At 40.6% G+C, this 20,396-nt stretch overlaps 1 protein-coding gene across 8 annotated transcripts in view; it reads right to left on the bottom strand.

Moving 5' to 3' along the window:
• CHID1 (chitinase domain containing 1) overlaps nucleotides 1-20,396 on the bottom strand; it is a 92,227-nt gene that overhangs the window by 22,653 nt on the left and 49,178 nt on the right. For 2 of the 8 annotated variants that reach the window (XR_014508082.1, XM_083428098.1), the window contains one exon: nucleotides 17,993-18,206. The exons of the other annotated variants lie outside the window; for them this stretch is intronic. Coding sequence is in view for 1 of the 2 variants with exons in the window: in XM_083428098.1 (XP_083284224.1) it covers nucleotides 18,200-18,206 (7 nt within the window). In the remaining variant the exon portion in view is untranslated. Of the gene's footprint in view, nucleotides 1-17,992; nucleotides 18,207-20,396 lie in introns of those variants that run through there. 8 annotated transcript variants of the gene reach the window in all.

A 20,396-nucleotide genomic window follows, 5' to 3' on the forward strand; every position in this document is an offset into this window, starting at 1 on the left:
GTATATCCTCTAAAAGGATCTGAAACCTACAGAAAGGACTAAAATTAAAGGTCAGAGTTTCTCCAGCTACAAGCGTGGTTAAAAATATTGCCTTGACCAGTGCAACTGAAACATATGCCAGCAGACTATCAAGCCAACATGTTCAGGACATAAAAGTTGGCTATATCAAATATAATCTATTTGAATAAGTAATCTATCCACGGAAAGCCTCTTCTTCAGATTTTCAAAACAAAATGTATGTTATTGATAACTTCACTTGTCAGACTATAAAATGCATCTGAATACACAGCCAGGACCAGAAAGATGAATAAATTTATTCATAAAAACCAATAAACAAATCTTAAGGTAACTGAATTGCTGGTGGGGTTTTTTTGTGGCAGTTTTTGCTTTACTTATTAAACAAACAGAATTATCTTTCTCCCCGCCCCCCCCCCCAAAAAAATCCACATTCCAGGCATACTTTAGCCGCATGTACAAGATTGGAGATAAGGCTGTTATATTTTCAAATGTCATAATTTGGCCTTTTGGATGACTGAGCATATTTTGAATCATTTTCAAAAACTTAAAAAAATATCAGCGCCTGTCAGCTGGCTAAGCCAATTAAAAACATTATCCCTGCTCCTACTTGCCAGATGCAGCTATTTTAAATATTGGATGGTATGTTAAATGTCCCTGTGTGTTAGTAAAGATTTTAGAACTATGTAGTTTTTGACATGCTATGGAAGCTCTTAATATTCAAAAGCCTTATCCAAATTAGGGAAGGCATTGGTTCCACTTGGATGAACCTAGTGGAATTTCAAATACAGTAGTACCTCGGGTTAAGAACTTAATTCGTTCCAGAGGTCCATTTTTAACCTGAAACTGTTCTTAACCTGAGACACCAGGTTCAGCTAATGGGGCCTCCCGCTGCCGCCATGCCGCCAGAACACGATTTCTGTTCTCATCCTGAAGCGTCTGTAACCCAAGGTACCACTGTACAGGAGAAGATTGAGGATATTTGGAGGCCTTTTCACTGAAGCCATCTATCTGAATTCCAGTTTCCAATATGCTTTACAGGGTAAGAACCAACCCTGCCCTTTCACGAATGGACAAACCTCTTCATGGAATGGCTCACATAGGTATCTGGTTGGCCACTGTAACAAAGGGATGATGGACAGGCCTTTGGCCTGATCTAGCTGAGCTCTTCTGCTGTAAGGGAGCCCAATGGAGCAGGTTTAAAATGGTGGGAGGCAATCTATGCTCATTCCCTGTTTATCTGCAGCCTCTGAAGTCACATCCTACAGTGTTCCAGAAGACCCCTCAATCTTTAGGACTTTAGGGTAAAAATTGGAGACCAAATCTGCAAATATCTCCTATACTCTTGCACCAGTGGGAACATCCTATTAGTTGAATGCTGCTCAAGGAAAGTGCGGATCCAGCCCATGGATTTTGCAACTGAACCCCCATTTCAACAGGAGAAGCCATATTCCTAGTCTACAGTCCAGAGAAGTTAAAAAAAAAAAAAAACAAGATTGGACATCTGAAATACAGCCTCTAAAGTGGCTCAAAATAAACTGGATGTCAAATCCTGCTTTGATGCATTTTTGTGAGTACTGAATACATCAAAGGGAGCCGTTGAGCTGAGTGACATAAACGCAACTGCCTGCCTCAATGAGAAATGCAGGCAAAGTAAATGAAGTAATTTTTGGATGCTCATTACCTTAGTGAGGTCAAAGACAAAACAGGGTCTTGCTAAGAAAAATAAGTGGGCTTTTATATCCAAAGCAGCATGCAAAACAATGACATGTTTTCATAGGGAAATGAGATCTATGAGAGTGCATTATATCTAATGAATATATCCCATTATGGTTTTTTCCTAGCCTGCTTAGAGCTTTCTACTCTATTCATGGTTGAATACTGAACAACCTACAACAAATAAAGCCATTTTATACCACAATGGACTACTGGGTCATCTAGCCCAGTGCTGTCTGTCTACTCTGACTGGCAGGGCTCTCTGGTGTCGCCATCTACAGCGCCGTGATCCTTTTAACTGGACATGGCAGGTACTGAACCTGGGACCTTTGGCATGCAAATCACATATCCTGCTACCGTGTTATGGCCCCATTGCCTGTTCTACAAGCATCACACAATCAATCTATTGGGTCACAGCATCCAACTTTATCCAGATACTGATCTTCAAAAACTTAATAAGCACAGTGGGTATTAACAGAATGCCATCTGCATTTCACTCATTCCCATCACTCTTAGAGATTAATTTAGGGGGTTAATGTACCATCCTCCCTCCAATTTAATGTCTGCTATGACCATTCATTTTTTTAAAAAAATGAATTATTGGTAGTTATTTTTTGTGGTAGATGTCTAGAGATCAACCATGAGCTGTGTGGAATGGAAGTTGCTTCCTTGAGAATGGTCCTTCTAAGTCTCACTAATAGGAGCTGCCACAAAATATGATGAATCACCATGGCATTTTTGTAGCATATTGTGCTGGAAAAAATTTCCATCTCACAACTGTTACAGACAAGGGAAGGGAAGGGCTTCTGTTAGAAGTTCCCTTACTATCAATATATAGTCGAAGAAAAAGATGACATGTTGTGCAAATAGATAGGATCACTGTAGTATAACTGCACTTACGGGTAAGTATTGTTATTTTTTTCAGCCAAAGACTCTGTCCCTGGTGCCAAGTGATCCCAGGTGGAAAAAAGGCCAATGTGGGATATACTTACCTCTTAATAGTTTGGACTACCTTTGAACAGGAGAACTGCAGTAGGATAGCTTCAAAAGGCCAGTTTATCCCAATAAAAATGTAAATGTATTTCCTATCTATAATCTAGTAACTCAGTCTTGCTCTGCCTTTCCTTATTGTGTATTATCTTTTATGCCCTTGCAACTTCCATTTATCCCACATAAATTACTACACACATGTTTTATGGCAGCTTAAATCAAAACTGCATATTTTGTTCTTCACTACACCTCAGTCTCTGGTACCCCAAGCATTGGGTTTAATGAAATACATGTTGTTTTTCAAATGACCTGCTTTCTCAAGTCTCTGCACATCATTAATATTCTCCAGACTGCCTGCAAGAATTTATTAATTCATTTGAAATGCATTTTCCCTAAACAAAGAAGAGAAGCCTGCTACTCCTTCACCTCTTGCACTCCTGTCAACAACAACATTAGTGAAAGGCAAATACTTATATCTAATGCTAATATCTGAATTGATCCATGGGGTGTTTTGCAGGTTGTTAAAGTTTATTAGCCATCACAGATTATCAGGAAAAAAAATGTTTAGTTGGCTAATTACTACAGCTGTTGCTGTCAGAAGTGCATGAGCTTCTTACAGCACATACAGAAGAATCAACTCCTGGAAGCTTCTTACCAGCAAGATAATCTACATTGCAATGCATGTCTCCTAGTGGAAATAAGCTGTGCATCCAAGCCACGGGGGACCAAGCCACATAGTGACTCCCCAAAATATATAAGGGAGTAGGTGGTCCCTGAGCTATTCTGGAGCTAAATTGTTAAGGGCTTTTAAATGAATACAAGCACCTTTAACCTGGCCTGGTTAGAAAATTCTAATCATTTATTTGCAGGGCTTCCAGCAAACAGAAGGCCCTCACAGCATTTCTCCCCACCCGGCCCCCACAGGTTGTTTTTTTTATTACTCCAGGGGGTGGGGCAGGGAAGAATGCAAAATTAACACCACCATGATGAGTTGTGTTGGGGTTTTTATAAGCCACTCTCTTGGAGGACTTGGACCATTTTGCTTTTCAGTACATCTGAGCAATCTTTGCCCTGTCCCGAATAGAACACATTATTAGTATTCCCCCTCCGGCTCTCTCTGCTTTGTCTGAGTGTGATATCTTCTGAGCAAAAAATATTATACTTGAAGTGGCATTAAAAGAGCTATAGCATCTCATCACTTTCAGGTATGCTTACAATCAGAGGGGGAAATGAATTGGTGATTTATCTATTAGTGATGCTTTGCAACAGCTAAATTCACAGAATTAATAAAAAACAGCAACATACAGCTCAGAATACAGTCCTACGGAATAATTACATTATCCCTGTGCTTGAATAGCTTATTCTGGGAGCTGCATTTCAAGCAAATGAGCAGTGCCAAAGACAGGAATAAAAAAAGCTTAAGTCTATTTCCAGTACACTAAAAATTACAAATATTTTATTCTGACGAGGTATTAAAGCATTATGTGCCTGTATTTCTTAGAAATTAAGCTTTAAGGAACTCATAGCAGGAGAAAATAGCATCAACAAGCTGCAATGTTATAGTGATCACTGGCCAAAAACAGTTGGTAATTTCCAGTAACTCATCTAAATGACTTTTTGAATTGGAAGAGTCACAGCTCAATGGTAGAGATTAGTTATGGAATTTGCTCCCACAATAAGTAGTGATGGGCAACAACTTGGATGGCTTCAAAAGCGGATTAGACAAATTCATGGATGATATGGCTCTCGATAGCTACTAGCCACAATGGCTAGGCACCACCTCCATTGTCTGAGGCAGTGTATACTTTCCAATGTCAGCTGCGGGGACCACAAGTCAGGAGAGTGCTGTTTGCACTTAGGTCCTGCTTTCAGGCTTCCTGCAGGCATCTGGCTGGCCACTGTAATGCTGGACTAGATGTCCATTGGCCTGATCCAACAGGTTCTTCTTATGTTCGTAACCCAGAAGGTACCAGGTAGCGCAGGGAAGATATTCCTTTCTGAAACCTTGGAGAGCTCCTGCCAGTCAGTGAACATAACACTCAATGAGATGAACCAATGGTCTCTCACTACAAGGCAGCTTCTTTTGTTGTTCCTTAAAGCACAGTCATACGGAAATAATCAGAGTTGCCTAACAGGCCTTACCTTTTAATAGAAATAAGCTGGTGCATCTCTCAAGCAAAAATTATTCACAGTTGTGTAGAAACAGAGTGTTCAGTAGTCACAGGCACCTAGCTAGGTTGCTAAAGTCAGGAAGCAAGTTTTTCCTATGTGATTCCTCAAAAATCTTACCAGCCCCATAACTTCTGCAAAGCGAAAGCTTTCCGGTTCACATTTTGGGGGGCTAATTCATACACTACTACATGTGAGCCATCTCAACTTGTCCTTCGACATATGAGTGTGTCCACAAGGTGCAAGGTCTACAGAAGTTTAAAAGCTTCACAGGCTAAATTGGACCCTGTGGCAGGCCAGGACTGGCCCATAGGCCAGAATTTTCCTACCCCTGAAATAGACCATATAAATAAATAATTGCAATGACTACCTGCAATGACTGTGGAAATTGCAAACAAAAAAAAAGCATGTGGTCCGATGGAAGACATTACACACATTACATTTCTTCACATGGGCACATGTATGGCTAAGGACAGAGCTGCTTTACCCGGGGTGGGGGGGAGAGAGAGACATATTGAGTGAATCAGCCCAAAAAGACTATTGAAATTTAAGCTGATAAAGTTTCACAAACCAAAATTAGACTGTCCCGCCTCTACTGCTCTTAATTTCAGCAGCATTGCTAATTAAGGAATAGAAGCGCATCTGTTTTCTACAGAGTGTAACTATTAGGTTTAAAGTTTCAGATGAATTGTATCACAGGACGTTTAATTTGTGTACACGGTTGCAGTCACTGCAAATACAGGCAAATTTATCACTCATCTGTATGCATGAAAATTTAGGCCTGTAATTTCCATGTTGAATATTGCTTAGTGATCAGGCTTCACAGACTGATGAACGTAATTTCCATAATGAATCAGGAGCAAACATAAATCAAACCATACATACTTACAAATAAGAGAAAGCAAATTAACAGACCTACTTTACAAACCTCAGGAGATGCTCACACTTTTGTTAGGAGCTTGCTCTGCACAAGACTAGCACAATTTAGAGAGTGAATTAAGGCGGGGGCCTAGGCCAAGATTTGCAACTGCAAGCGCAATGCATGGCATTGATACACAATACACCTAGATATCAGGGAATTTTAGCTAAACCATTAAATGAGTGAGGGTGGAACTAATTGAGTGGAAGGTTAATCTGTATTAAAATGCCTTCAGGTGTGTGATATTTAAAGATTGCTCTCTTTAAATGCTGATGAATACTTTCATACGAATATTTGTTTCTTCCATGCCAACTTGGTTGTTAGAATTTCTATAGCACCAAGTTGTGTGCTCTTTTGATGCATGCAGGTAGAGGATGAGGGAAGGAGGACAGTGACACTGGGCACTTTCAGATGATCCGTTAATGGAGCATTCATCCCGAATTGCTTGAAGTGAGATAAGACTACATTAGCTATTTAATGAACATTCATTGTGATTTGTCTGCGCTGAGATCACTGCTGTGTCAAAGCAAGTGCTCCCCCCCCACACACTTTCCAGTGCGTTTTCCCTGGCACCTGCCTTATCACAAAACACCAGAACTTTGGGGGGAGAACATTTGTTGAGGAAGACCTCTCAATCAGCTGTAACTGCACATCCTGAATTTGCTGGTATGTGACTGAATCCCACTTGAAAATAGTGACAGCCTGGAAAAGCCCAGTGATAGGAGAGACAGGAAAGTGATATAACCCAAAGCGCACCTTATAGGACTTGCATAATACATTTTTCTCATATAAATCCCCTCAACAGGAGATCAGCAGTTGGCGGGGGGAGGGGGGCTTATGAAAATAAGTTGAGAACCATATGAAACTGTATTATTGGATACAATTCTATTGTACTGAAAACTGTGAATTTATGCTAAGAAGTAGTGGAGGGTGGATTGAAGATATAAACTCTGCATATGTGAGAAAAATATCCCAGCAGTGGACTCTTCAGTCTGTAAATGCCTGCTTAGAGCAATCATAGCTAGCAGCAAGTTACTGCACAAGAAACATTCAAATCACCAACCTGGTTCCTGGAGAGGAACCATTGCAGAATTTAAAAACGGAGGAAATAGACTATTCAGCAGCCTAATCCTATTATATTGGCCAGGAGCCAATGGACACACAGCAGCAGAGTCAAAAGCAGGATAACTGCAGAGACCAAAGCTAACACAGCACATGCCCACATCATTCCTTGATACTCTGCCACCACCCACCAAACATGGACTTTCCACACTAACATTCCCATATTACCTATACGTGGAAGCCTATGAACAACAGCTAAACAGTTGATGTCTCCTGTAATGCAAATGAGAGGTAACATTCCATATGGAATCGTGGCACAAAACACAGGTCTGGATTCAGTTCTCCTTAAAAAGAGTCCTTTTTGTTCTCTGTTTAGATGAACAGGAGAGTGCAAGCTCTCCTTTTCCTATTTTACAGCTTTGCAAGCCAGAAAGAATTTAGGGAATCAGCTGACTGGTCACCAGAAGCCAACAGTCCAAGCTTCTTCTCACTTATGTCATAAAGAATAACCCAGTTGTTAACTTCCACCCACCTTTTCAGAGCTCTGTGTTTCACTCACATCTTTTCTTCACCCCAGGGCGCTCCAATGTAAAGCACTCCTTGCCAGCCAACCCGCCTTCTCCTCTTCCTTCAAAACTGCACGTTAGCCCAAGGAATCTTTGAGCCTTTGTCTGCCACTATCCACTCCCTCTGGAATTTCTGGGTCACATCTAAATGGTAAGTCACTTGAGTTTAATATGTTCCTAAAGTATAATAATGATGGTGTAGCTTACTCAGATAAAACTGTACTGCTAGGACATAATTCATTCTGGTGTTATTAACTCATGACACGTACATGGTGGTCACATGCAGATTGGCGCTCAGATCCTATTACAGAGCCTGTGCCAGTACAAAAGTTTAAGTTTTTTAAGCTGTCACAACCAAGTGATGGAGTTGCAGACTTCTTTGTGAGACACATCATCCTGAGAAAGTCAGAGCAGGGTTTGTGTGTGTGTGTGTGTGTGTGTGTGTGTGTGTGTGACAGTGCTAATGATGCATCTGCAGTTGCTTAAACAATTCTGAAGTAGGCAACGAGTGAGAAGTGGGGGAGATGGAATGGGGCTGGCAGGCAAGGACAACCCTAGGCCACCTCTGAAATTAGGTAAAGGTTGTGATGCATCATTTGGGAGCCCCCTGGGCAGTGTACAGCCTTCAGTTCAGCTTAGCAGGGCCTCCAATGGTGGCTTGCTAGGTTTTGGCAATTTCCCATTTGATAAGTCATGGGCAGGTAGCAAAACAAGTGGTTTATTATGTCCCTGACAGGCTTCCATACATGGCTTGTTTGTTAGTTAGTGGGTCACAAGTTGTCTGAGCCTGCTTTAGACCCTTAGCAGTTCTACTTAATTCACTGAGTGACCTGTAAATACAATGAACCACAAACACCGTAACAGATGTCAGTATTACTAGCCCTATTGCTGGGTGGCACTGTGGTCTAAACCACTGAACCTCTTGGGCTTGCCAACAGGAAGGTCGGCAGTTCGAATCCCCACAATGGAGTGAGCTCCTGTTGCTCTGTCCCAGCTCCTGCCAACCTAGCAGTTCAAAAGCACACCAGTGCAAGTAGTTAAATAGGTACTGCTGTGGCAGGAAGGTAAACAGTGTTTCCGTTTCTGTTACGGTTTTCCGTTGCGCCAGAAGCGGTTTAGTCATGGTGGCCACATAACCCAGAAAGCTGTCTGTGGACAAACACTGGCTCCCTCGGCCTGAAAGCAAGATGAGTGCCACAACCCCAGTCGCCTTTGACTGGATTTAACCATCCAGGAGTCCTTTAACTTAACCTTTACCTATTGCTTGGAGTGTAGCATGATCCTTCAACTAAATCACATCAACTAGAAACAAGAAGAAAGTGTGTAGTGTAGAGCAGACATGCCTGTTTTTTCACCACGCTGGAAAGATAAGGACTTAAAACATACAACACACACTTCTTAGGCTATCACAACCATACTTGGGTGCACGTAGTTTGTTAAAATTTGCTGCTTGGAAATGCAGTTGAATACAACTTGGAAAAAAACTTGCTGTGCAATTTGTATGAACACTCACATTAATTTCCCCAATAGCCGCAGCCTCATTACTGCCAGATTTGTGCATCCCATTATGATGCTGACATTGGCATTTGTGTGATTAGTGAGGAAATTACTGATTCATTCAGATTTAGCATGATCTTTATTGCTCTTAATTAAGCAACGGAATGTGAAAACTGTTATGACATTTTAATTATCTGAATGCAATACAATTTGTATATTTTCTTTTTTAAAAAAATATACATCTGGTGGGATCAGTATCTTGATCAGTTACAAGTAACAGACTAACCTTCTGCTGGAAACGGAATTTCCTCTGCTCCATCCCCCAACTTCATTATCTCTTGTTAATAATCATCTATGGCAGTTAAAGAAATGAATGCTTACCCTTCAAGATCCAAAATCTCTAGGATCTTAAAATAGCTACTGTAAAAGTTTAGGGTGGTTTTTATTCTTTTACTTATTGATGATATTCTCCATGACAGAAGATCCCCCAAATTCTGAACTTTGTTGCATGGGGGACATTTACAAGTGCAGCAGGCTCTGCACTGCAGATTTTCACCATCAAACATCTAGAGGGTGGCAGAGCAGAAGGAGTCAGCTATTGAGAGGTCCCAGCTTTCCCCCTCATTGCATGAGCAATTCTATAGGACTATGTGGCATCAAAAGAACAGTCTCTCAACTAGTGACAACTGTGGTGCATTTGTTTGTAGTGCAGAGATGGGCGACTTGCTGGACTACAACTCCTGTCATTTCTGACCAATATCCATGCTGGATGGAGCTGATGGAAGTTGCAGTCCAACGTCATTTAGAAGACCACTATCTCTGATGGCCCCCATCTGTGCTATGCATTTAAAGCGGTGTTTAAACAGTCATGGCTTCCCCCATAGAATCCAGGGAACTGCAGTTTGTTAAAGGTGCTGAGAGTCATCAGGAGACCCCTATTCCCCTAGCAGAGCTACAATTCCCCGAATGGTTTAACAAACAACCCATCCCTCTTCCTAGAGAACTCTGGGTATTGTAGTTCTGTGGGTGGGTGGGAATACGGTTTCCTAAAACAATCTCAGCACCCTGAAACTGCAGCTCCCATGATTATTAGGGGAAAGCCGCAGCTGTTAAAAGTGGTGGCATAGTGCTTTTAATGTATAGTGTTGATGGGGCCTGATATGGTAAAAATATGTTCATTGCAAAAGTCTAAGCCAGGAATTACACGTTTATTCTTCTTCTTCTTTGGCGATCAATTGTAGCTGAGGAAGATTGTCTTCCATAAACACGGTTTTAACAATCAGTCCATAAGTGACTGTGGAGACCAATTCTGGATCCACATGTCCTTCCACAGTGGGGACATTGGTTTCTGGGTGGGAGTTGATCACGGTGTGGATTTGCCAAGTGTGCCTTCCTCTTAGCACATTTCTTCCTTGCGTCTTGAGTTTGAGTGTCTTCAAAGCCCAGGACACCTTTGGTAAAGCCTGTTCTTCACATGGAGCACTCACAGGGCAGTGTTTCCCAGTTGTCAGTGTTTATACTACATTTTTTTATATTTGCCTTGACATAGCATTTTTGTAGCTCTTTTGTTGACCACTAGCATTACGCTTTCCATTTTTAAGTTCGGAATAGAGTAGTTGCTTTGGAAGACGATCATCAGGCATCCGCACATGACCAGTCCAATGAAGTTGATGTTGAAGAATCATTGCTTCAACACTAGTGATCTTTGCTTCTTCCAGTACACTGATATTAGTTCGCCTGTCTTCCCAAGTGATGTGTAAAAAATTTTGGAGACACTGTTGGTGGAATCTTTCTGGGAGTGTTGTGTACAGCTGTTAACCAAATGAAAAACAACAAAGCCAGTGGACCTGATGGGATATCTGCCAAAATCTTCAAAGTGGGCAGAATTGAACTTACACAACAACTTCACAAGCTCATCGAAAAAAATCTGGGAAAGAGAAGAGATCCCAGCAGACTTTAGGGATGTCAAAATTACCAATCTCTTTTAAAAAGGTGACAGAACTGATTGTGGAAACTATTTAGGCATCTATTAGCTGTGGCCAGCAAAATTCTTGCAAGGATCTTAGCAAACCGTCTCTTAACAATATCCAAAGGTGACCCTTCCTGAATCCCAAAATGGTTTTCAGCCTTCTAGGGGGACAGTGGACATGATTTTCACCGCTCAACAGCTTCAAGAAAAATGCAGAGAGCAAAACCAATCCCTGTATATGGCGTTTATTGACCTAAGGCTTTTGACACTGTAAATCGTAATGCCCTGTGGACTGTCCTTCTGAAAATTGGCTGCGCAGATAAATTTGTAAACATCATTTGGCTCCTCCATGATAATACAACAGCAACAATCACATTTAACAATGGCTCTCAAAGTGAACCATTCACAGTGGGATCAGGTGTTAAAACAGGGTTGTGTTATTGCTCTATTCATTATGTTCATTGCCATGATCCTACACTTTGTCAAAGGGAAACACTCCACCGGAGTAGAAATCATATATCGAACAGATGGAAAGCTCTTCAATCTGAGCAAGCTGAAAGCAAAGAGTAAGGTTACCGTAACTTCCATTATAGAACTTCAGTATGCTGATGACAACGTAGTGTGTGCACGCTCAGAGGATGACCTCCAAACCATCCTAAATATCTTTGCAGATGCTTATGAAAAGTTTGGCCTATCACTCAACATCCAAAAAACCAAAGTGCTGCACTAACAAGTACAAAACAACCCCTCTGCAGCACCACAAATCCAACTCAATGGTGTAACATTGGAAAATGTCAATCACTTCTCCTACCTAGGCAGTTATCTTTCCACAAGGGCCAACATTGATGCCAAAATCCAGCATCGCCTGAGCTCTGCAAGTGCGGCTTTCTCCCAATTGAAGTGCAGCGTGTTTGAGGACCGGGACATTCGCAGGGAAACCAAAATGCTTGTTTATACTACCAACCTTACTATATGCTTGTGAAACATGGACCACTTATAAACACATGTTTATATGCTAAGCTAAGTACATGAGACTAGAAAAAACCCCAGAAGGTTTGTAAGAATTTGAGCAATCCTTATATGAATGAATGACTTGGAAGAAGTGGAACCAGTATTTGGATCAGCTTGGTTTCTACATTGTTTCATAAATTCTAGAAGCTATTTGAGTGCTGCCTACATGCTGCCTATATGTTGCATGCTCATGGAAATTCACATGGGAGAAAAGTTATTGGGATCGGAGAATGATTTACAGCAAAGCAATGCACAGAAAGGGTTAAACGCCCCCCCCCCCGGCATACACATGACTCCTTCGCTTCAAATTTAATCACCTGAAGGCGTTTTCCTTTCTTAAATGGCACTGGAGCTCTTATGTGTAGAATGCAGTTCGCCTCTCATATAGGAGCTCTTGGGACTTTTTCCATCCTCTCTCAATAGGCAGCATTTTCCCAGTTAATAAACAAGTTGCCATGTTAAAAGGCAACAGCATCTGGGCAACAGCAACCTCCTCTCCCAAGCCTGTCGTTAGTGGTGAACTGTAATTTGCTAAAACACTTCCCTAATGTTTGGTATGAGTTCAAGCAGAAAGCATATTGCTCTTTTAAAAATGAAGTACTCTCCCAAGATCAACATTTTTCTCCAAAGCTAATAGGTTTGGGAATAGCCGGGGGTGATTTTTGGCTACCAATCCTGATGAGGAATTTAAGACAAAAGCGCAAAGTAACATACAGCTTATATGCGGAAATATTCTGGAAGTTTGCTGTTCTCTAAGAATCTATCTGCTTCAGTCGCACAATATACCTGTATGCCGAGACCCTTCTAAACCCTGGATCTAGCAAGCGCTAAAGAATAAGCCAGACTAGCTTCCTGTTGAGGTGGTCGCCTAGCTGGGGTGATGGACCATTAAGGGAAAGAGGGGTTCTGTGTGAGATGGCAAATGGGGTAGGGCCCCTCCCCCAGCTGGCTGTTAGTTAGAAGGACCAAGCTTGTGAACTTCGAGTTAAGTTAAAGACAGTTACTGGCCCAGTTTATGCATAACAGTAAGCAGGGAGGAAATAAATTAGAGGACTGACTTAGTATTACATGTGAACCAGGCAAGGCAAGAACAGTGAAAGTTGAATCTGTCAATTTCTATTCCTCTCTAAGGCCACAATCACACCATACATTTAAAGCACTATTATACAGTGGTACCTCGGGTTACAGACGCTTCAGGTTACAGACACTTCAGTATCTCGGGTTAAGAACTTTCTTTCAGAATGAGAACAGAAATCATGCTCTGGCGGTGCGGCGGCAGCGGGAGGCCCCATTACCTAAAGTGGTGCTTCAGGTTAAGAACAGTTTCAGGTTAAGAATGGACCTCTGGAACAAATCAAATTCTTAACCCGAGATACCACTGTATTACTTTAAAAAGTCCTAGCATACCCAAGGAATCCCGGAAGCTGTATTTTGTTAAGTGTGCTGAGAGTTCATAGGACACCCCTATTTCCCTCACAGAGTTATGATGCTCAGAGTAGTTTAGCAATCAAGCCCCCTCCACAGGAAACTAGGAACTGTAGTTTTGTGAGGTGAATAGGGATCTCCTAACAATTCTTAGCAAATTACTGCTCCCAGAATTCTTTGACAGAAGCTATAACTGTTTAATGTGGCATCATACTGCTTTAAATGTATGGTGCTAAAGTGGCCCAAATCTTCCATTTTTTTTCAATCTTAAGTTAAATTTTTCATATTTCCACAGCAGTTTGCAATTTAAAAAAAAACCCTCACAAAAATACATCAACATCTTAGTGTGACATTCTCCAGATACATAATTTTTTTGAAAGCATTCCCCCCCCCCTAATATCACACAATTTTGATAAGCTATTTTCTCTAACACATGGAGAAGAGGGGTGGACACAAATTGTTTATGGCTTACTGTCATGTGTGAACTGGGTATTTGCATGGTGCAGTTCTCCATTACACCCTTACTTGGTTATTTCACCCAACATGGCTATGTTGATTTATGGTTAAAACCATCCTAACATACTGATGCCATTAGACTGTATAAAACATAAAAGTTACAAATCATTTATATTATACAATAGCTTCAGAAACAGTGAAGTATAAGGAGTGAAGCAGATTTTCCATTTAAAGCACAGTGTTCCTCTGTTCAGCTATAGCAATCAATCAATCAGCTGCCTAATCTCATGTATTCTAAGACTAATTTACAGGGGGGAAGAGTCTGATAAAACTAGTCTTCCTGCAGTAAATGATCTAATTTGAGAGGATTGCTCCTTCCTCCAAGACATATTGATTTAATAGTCTATTTAAACTTTATTGGTAGGAAAATACATAGAATAAAAGAGAATGCAATAGTCCTCTGGAAAAGAACAGAGAATGTGGGTGAAATAGTTAACTAAGAGGGTGGCACTAGTGAAGAAGCGCAGAACGTTCACTGCTCCACCACCAGCTCCCTAGACAGCATAGCACAACAACAAAACACAGATTTTAAAATAAATTAATTGGTTATTTCAAAATGTGCTTGGTATTGCCAAACACTATCAAAGGGTTGAGGGAGTGGAGGAAGAATATACACAAATTACCTATGGATTACAAGAGTGCCACACATTGCAAATACTTCTGTAAATGTGCTAAACTATAAACAATAAGCTACAATTCTCAGAGGTTTAAACAGTCAATCCCTCTTCTCAGGGAACCCCGGGAACTGCCACACTTTGAGGAGAACAGGGATCTCCTAACAATTATCAGTACCCTTAACAAACTGCAGTTCCCATGATTCTTTGGGGGAAGCCATGACGGTCTGAAGCAGTGGCCACTTTGGAAACAGGATGCTGTATTAAATGGGGCCATTGGCCTAATCTAGCAGGCTCTTCTTCTGTTCTTATGGTGACACTGCTTTAAATGTACAGTTCAGGGGGCCTGAGAGTGGATTCTCAGCATTATGCATGCACTGACTCATCCTAAAAGTTAATACAAAGCCAGACCCTCTCTCTCTTTCACAAAAACACACCAGAATGGCTCCCACTGAATTCTATGGAACAAAATAAAACCCTGAAATTTGGGAGTCAGTAAGAATAAAACCTGTCCTTATTCAACAATGGTCTGGTTTGAATAAGACACTAAGCCAAACCACATTTAGGGCAAATGTGTGAACCCTCAACTCTCTCCACACTAACCATGAGCTGTAACCAAAGTTTGACCTATAGGTTATGGTTTGCCTAGAAGAACTTAGGTTTGGACTAGCATTTTGCTAGTCAAACTAGTTCCTACAGTATTTCACTTCCTCCTCATAATCATACGAGTTATTTTCACTGGAAGGTATGTTATGTAGTAGAGCACACACTCACTAAAAGCTGAGAAGTTTTCTCAAATTATCACAAAAAGTAGGCAAATTTTACAAAAACAGAAGAAACCTATTCTTTAAGAGATTGAAAGCATAACTGAGAACAAAATTTGATCTGTTGAGGAAGTAAAAATATTTATCCTTAAAATGTCATGTCTTTTTACAGTCTTATGCAGTCTGTCATGAAAGGGAGATGTGATTGTAACAGCTATGGGGGATAAAATAGTCTATAAAGTTTTTCACAATTGCTTCTGCTGAAGGAAATTACACCCACAGAAGCCACCCAAAATTTTAAAGCAATGGTTCCTCTCCTCCCACTGACGCTGTATCTGAAGGGTAAACCCTCCCAAAGTAATGAAAATGGTTTTTATAACTGCAGTATTATTATGGCTGCCTCCCTCACTGGAGCACAGTCGAAATTAATATGAAGTTGTCACTTTGCACTGTGTTGGGCGTATGAAGCACATGTTCAGTTCTTATATTCAAGGACTTGGAACATTTTTCTTAAAACCTTTGATCTGAGTTCTCAGATCAAGTTATAAATACATTTCCTTGACGTAACTGCATTTCAGTACCTTAAAACTGAAAAAAGTAGTTCATTTTCCCCATCAAGATGGAGATCACACAAATGTGGAGGTCAAAAGCCAAAACTGATTTTTGCGCTATTACTGTTTTGAGAAAAGGCAAGTCAACTTGGTTCATCAATTTCCAAAATTCAACAATGATCTATGGAAAACTATTTCAGCACTGTGGAGCAGAATACATTGGGCAGCCTTCCACCTCCTTGTATACCCACATATTAATGGACTACAACCCTGCATCATTCCCAACAAGCATTGCCAATGGTCAGGGACTGTTCAACAACATCTAAGGACACAAGACTGGGGGAGGCTGCTTTAAGCCCCAGAAGCGCTTTTCTAGTAACAGAAGTAATATATGGACACTTTTCGGTCTGGTGTGATGCTGATCCAGAAAACACAAAATGCCTACACATAGTTCTGAAATGCATCCTTCAAGAGAGTGAATTTAAGTCTAACACCTATTATTTATGAAGTTCTGCATTCACTGAACATGGGGAGTGGCGAATTCAAACAAAAGTTGACAACACTGAATTCTACCACACTGGTATCCACAAACAAAAGGTGGCCCCTGAAGTGATTATTCTGCAACTAACCCTGATCACTTCCAGGAACAAACAAACAACCCCCTAATGCACACAATACAAAACTGCAAACAGGTGTCTCTGAAACATCTTTCAAAACCTTTCCAGTTCTTCTGCCTCCAGCCTGTATAAATTCTTTCTTCCTAAGGATCCCTGTTTGTCATCACATTTCACTCTACCATCTCTGTAACCCAGCGCTCAATCTAAATCCCATATATCCCATGGGCTCATCATTTCTGGGCCTGCAACTATGTCTAATGGCCATTGAACCACCTATGCAGGTGAAGGAAACTATTCTAGCTGCTTTCTCCACTTGAATGTAATACAGCAGCAAGATGTGCCCAAAAAGAAAAGTGCCCAATATTCAGCTGCCATCAGCGTTAGTTCCTTGCAGTGCAATAAGCAGGGCCAGCCATCACTAATCATTAGGGAGAGTGAGGCAATCTCCTCAGGCAGCAGCTTCCCACCACCAGGAGCACTCATTCCTCTTAAGCTTCCTGGCCTGTCTCTCTGGAGAGCAGAGCTGTGTGTGCCAGACATATTATACACACCTAAGGTAGTAGAGGAAGGCACCCCATTGCCAGTGTTGAAGAAAGGTTCAATTATCGATCCAGCCCCTTCTGCACACAGAATGAGGTACAGCCATTTTCTTCTTTGCTTCAGACTCCTAAATGTCTTGGGCTGGCCCTCATCCAGTCTTAGCAGCTCACTTTCCACTCTTTAAAACAGATCCTCTATTCCCTCAACATTCATCTTCAGATTCTTTACACTTTCATCACTTCTAGGGAGTGTACTACACGAGGAAACATTTCAAAAGATTTCTATTCCATAAAACACAACCATATATGTGTGTACATTGAGCATTGCGGGAGTCTGAAGGCATTTCTCCATTCCGAAGGCCTCCATCTCAAGTCAAAAGACACACAATTCTCCATAAATATTACTTTACTTGAAAGCTTGGTGTGCCTCATCCTTTGCTTCACTGCAATATATTTTATATCAAAATGCCTTTCACTTACAAAGCTTTGACCCATTCCAGCAGAAACCAGGTTTTTAGAGTTATGGCTACTTCTGCAAGATGTCAGATGAGTTAATGCACCATCAACTCTAAAATACATAGGTTGCTGTTAACTCTGTCATTCCAGAGCATTTTCAAAATCTACAATATCAGTCTGACCACCACAAATATACAAAAGTCTGGCTTGCTTACTTATCAAAAACATTTTCATTTTCGTAACACATTGACTGAGACCACGAGCTAGAAATCTTCTTTAACAACAACAACAATTTTTTAAAATAATGTTTCTTCTTTTCTTTATGTCTGGTTCTGACAGCTTCTAATGGCTCATTTAGGGCCACCAAGAAATGGAAGTTTTGACCAAACTAACATCACTAAGTGCTTTCAGTTCCCCCATATGTACAATGAGTGGTCTATCAGGCCCATTTTTTAATTTGAAACTGAGGCATATTTTACCTGAATGTGCATAGTAAGTTCATTCTGACATTTCAGTTTTCAAGAGGAGAAAGCAAATTACAAGTCAAATAAACAAACAGAAAATGCCGGAGAACCAAGTCAACTTAAAGCACAGCATGTTGTACAAGTCACATTTAATGTTCTGTCCGTTTCAGCAAAAGGAGACAAAATACCAAAAGATCCATGTTTAGAATTTGTAATATGCCTTTGTTGCTCCTGCTCACGATTAGGAATGTCTGATCTTGGTTCTTTCGCTCCACCTTGCCTTGTAGCTGGTCTGAAGAGGTTTTGCTCCCACTGATACTACACAGCTAATTACTGGCGCTATTGACTGGAAGTAAAGATTAGACAGGAGACAGGATAACAAGAAAGAAAATCTTTAAGCATTCATGTTCACCTCACAGTATCTCTGCTGGTGGGAACCAGCAACAAAAAGTGAACACACTTCTTTGAAAGTTCAGACACGTCATGTGCACACGCACAAAAGGAAGGAACTTCTCTGGCACAAGGGTAGAAAGTTGCAGCAGGAGACCACAAGCCATCAGATTGCTCATAAAAATCATGTATGTAACCATGTAACCTAAAAGGTCAGGTTTACAAACTTTTTTTTTTAATGCTTTAAAATGGCTTAACAGCAATGCCTTCTTAAAGAATACTTGAGAAATTATGTCCTGGTAGCTTAAGATAGCTTTGGGATTAAAATGTTAACACACCCGCCCCCCCCCAAAAAAACACACACCACTTTTTAAGGTAGATAGGGACAAGATGAAATTATACAGTTGAATATAAATATAGATGGGAAATGGCTATGTATAGTGAATACTTATCTACTTTTAAAAATTTTCACCTATGATCCTTTTCTTTTACTTCTTTATTTTTTCTTTGTTCTTTTTTTTTCTTTTTTCTGATATCTTATCTTTCATTTCACTCCTTTATTGTGAATAGCATTTTATAGAGGTATAAATAACTGTAAATATGAAAAGAGACAAAGTATTCTCTAATTTTTTTCCTTGGTTATATGTATTTTCTTTTTCTTTTGTATTTTCTTTTGTTGTAAATATGTATGTTTTCTAATTTGTACTTAAGAAAAATTAAGAAAAATAAAAAATAAAAAATAAAATGTTAACTCCAAAAAACAATGGCACACTCAGACCTACAAGCAAACAATGGCCACAATCCTGAGAAACAGGATGGAGAAGATACTTATGCAGCGCACCTTAATTCTCTTTTGTCCCCTAAAGCCACTGTACCACACCTCCTATCCTTCTCGCATGAAAAGCAGCTTGTGGCACCGCTCAAGGAAAAGGGGAGGAAACAGACCCCTTAGGATGCTTATAAGTGTGGGTTTGTGCTGGTATTACAGCCTCTGGTTTAAGTTGATCAGTTGCGCTCAAATGGACAAGCATTAATAAATGTTAAGACAATTCAGATATATTATAAATTCTTCTGACTTAAGGATTTCCAATTATAACTTTAATGTGAAACTAAGTTAATGTGCTTAGCTTTCAGTGCCTATAAGCCTCATAAGTCTTGTTTTTTATTACAATTATGCCTGTCAATGTGGCAATTAAATGTGGACAGATTGAGCAATCACTTACTAGAAAAGATAATTAGTGAAGGTGCAGAAATGGAACAAAAAGTTGTGTGATCAAGCAATCATGCAAAAGTGACAGAAGCCCAAGATGGTGAATCAGGTAGCAAGCAAATGCTAAAGGCCAAGAGAATCTAAATTTCACCCTACAGTTAAAGGGGGAGAGGAAGTGCCGTGTGTGTGTGTGTGTGTGTGTGTAGATCACAAACTCTGTAGCCTGCAGCAGCATCCTGGAAACTAAACTAACTTGCAAGCAGATGCAGAAGGAATTCTCAAATGTCAGACATAACAAATAAAGGCGCATTTACAGACTCACACTCAGCAGGGTCTCCATTTGGCTAAAACTTTAAAGTTTTAAAGGTAACTGTTTAGGCAAGCTGTGTCCTCTGAACTTTATGCAGAGGAAATAGCAAAAAATAAAAGATATCCTCAAATGTCTTCCTTGACCTCCCAAACATCCAATGAAGGTGAACTATTAACTGAACAACAAATGCTATATATTATGTCTGCTAGTTTCTTACTGATCTTTTATATGTCCCCAAGACACAAAAGGAGCAAAGCAAGGGCACTAAGTATGGGTGGACGTCAATGTGGTGCTAAGTAAGGTATGGGCATGGGGGGGGGGAATAAATGCCATGGTACACCTGAAACAGCACAACCGGACACCTTCATCGGCCCCTGCTGCAACAAAACATGTTTCTCCTGTATCAGTCTCTACAGCCACAGCAGGCACTTTAACTCTCTAACAGTTTGACTTCACCCCTGAAGGTACACACATCCATTGTTTCCAGAGACAGATGCGTGCCAACCGTCCAGTGGGAAGTGCCACTGCACAAGCAGAACTCTTTCTGAGCATCAAACAACTTACTGTAGAAAATTTGGAAAATATTTATTCCATTTTTTAGGGCTTGCTCACCTATGACAGTTTGT

The sequence above is a fragment of the Podarcis tiliguerta genome (assembly GCF_965153285.1).
Source record: "Podarcis tiliguerta genome assembly, chromosome: 1".
Lineage (NCBI taxonomy): Eukaryota > Metazoa > Chordata > Lepidosauria > Squamata > Lacertidae > Podarcis > Podarcis tiliguerta.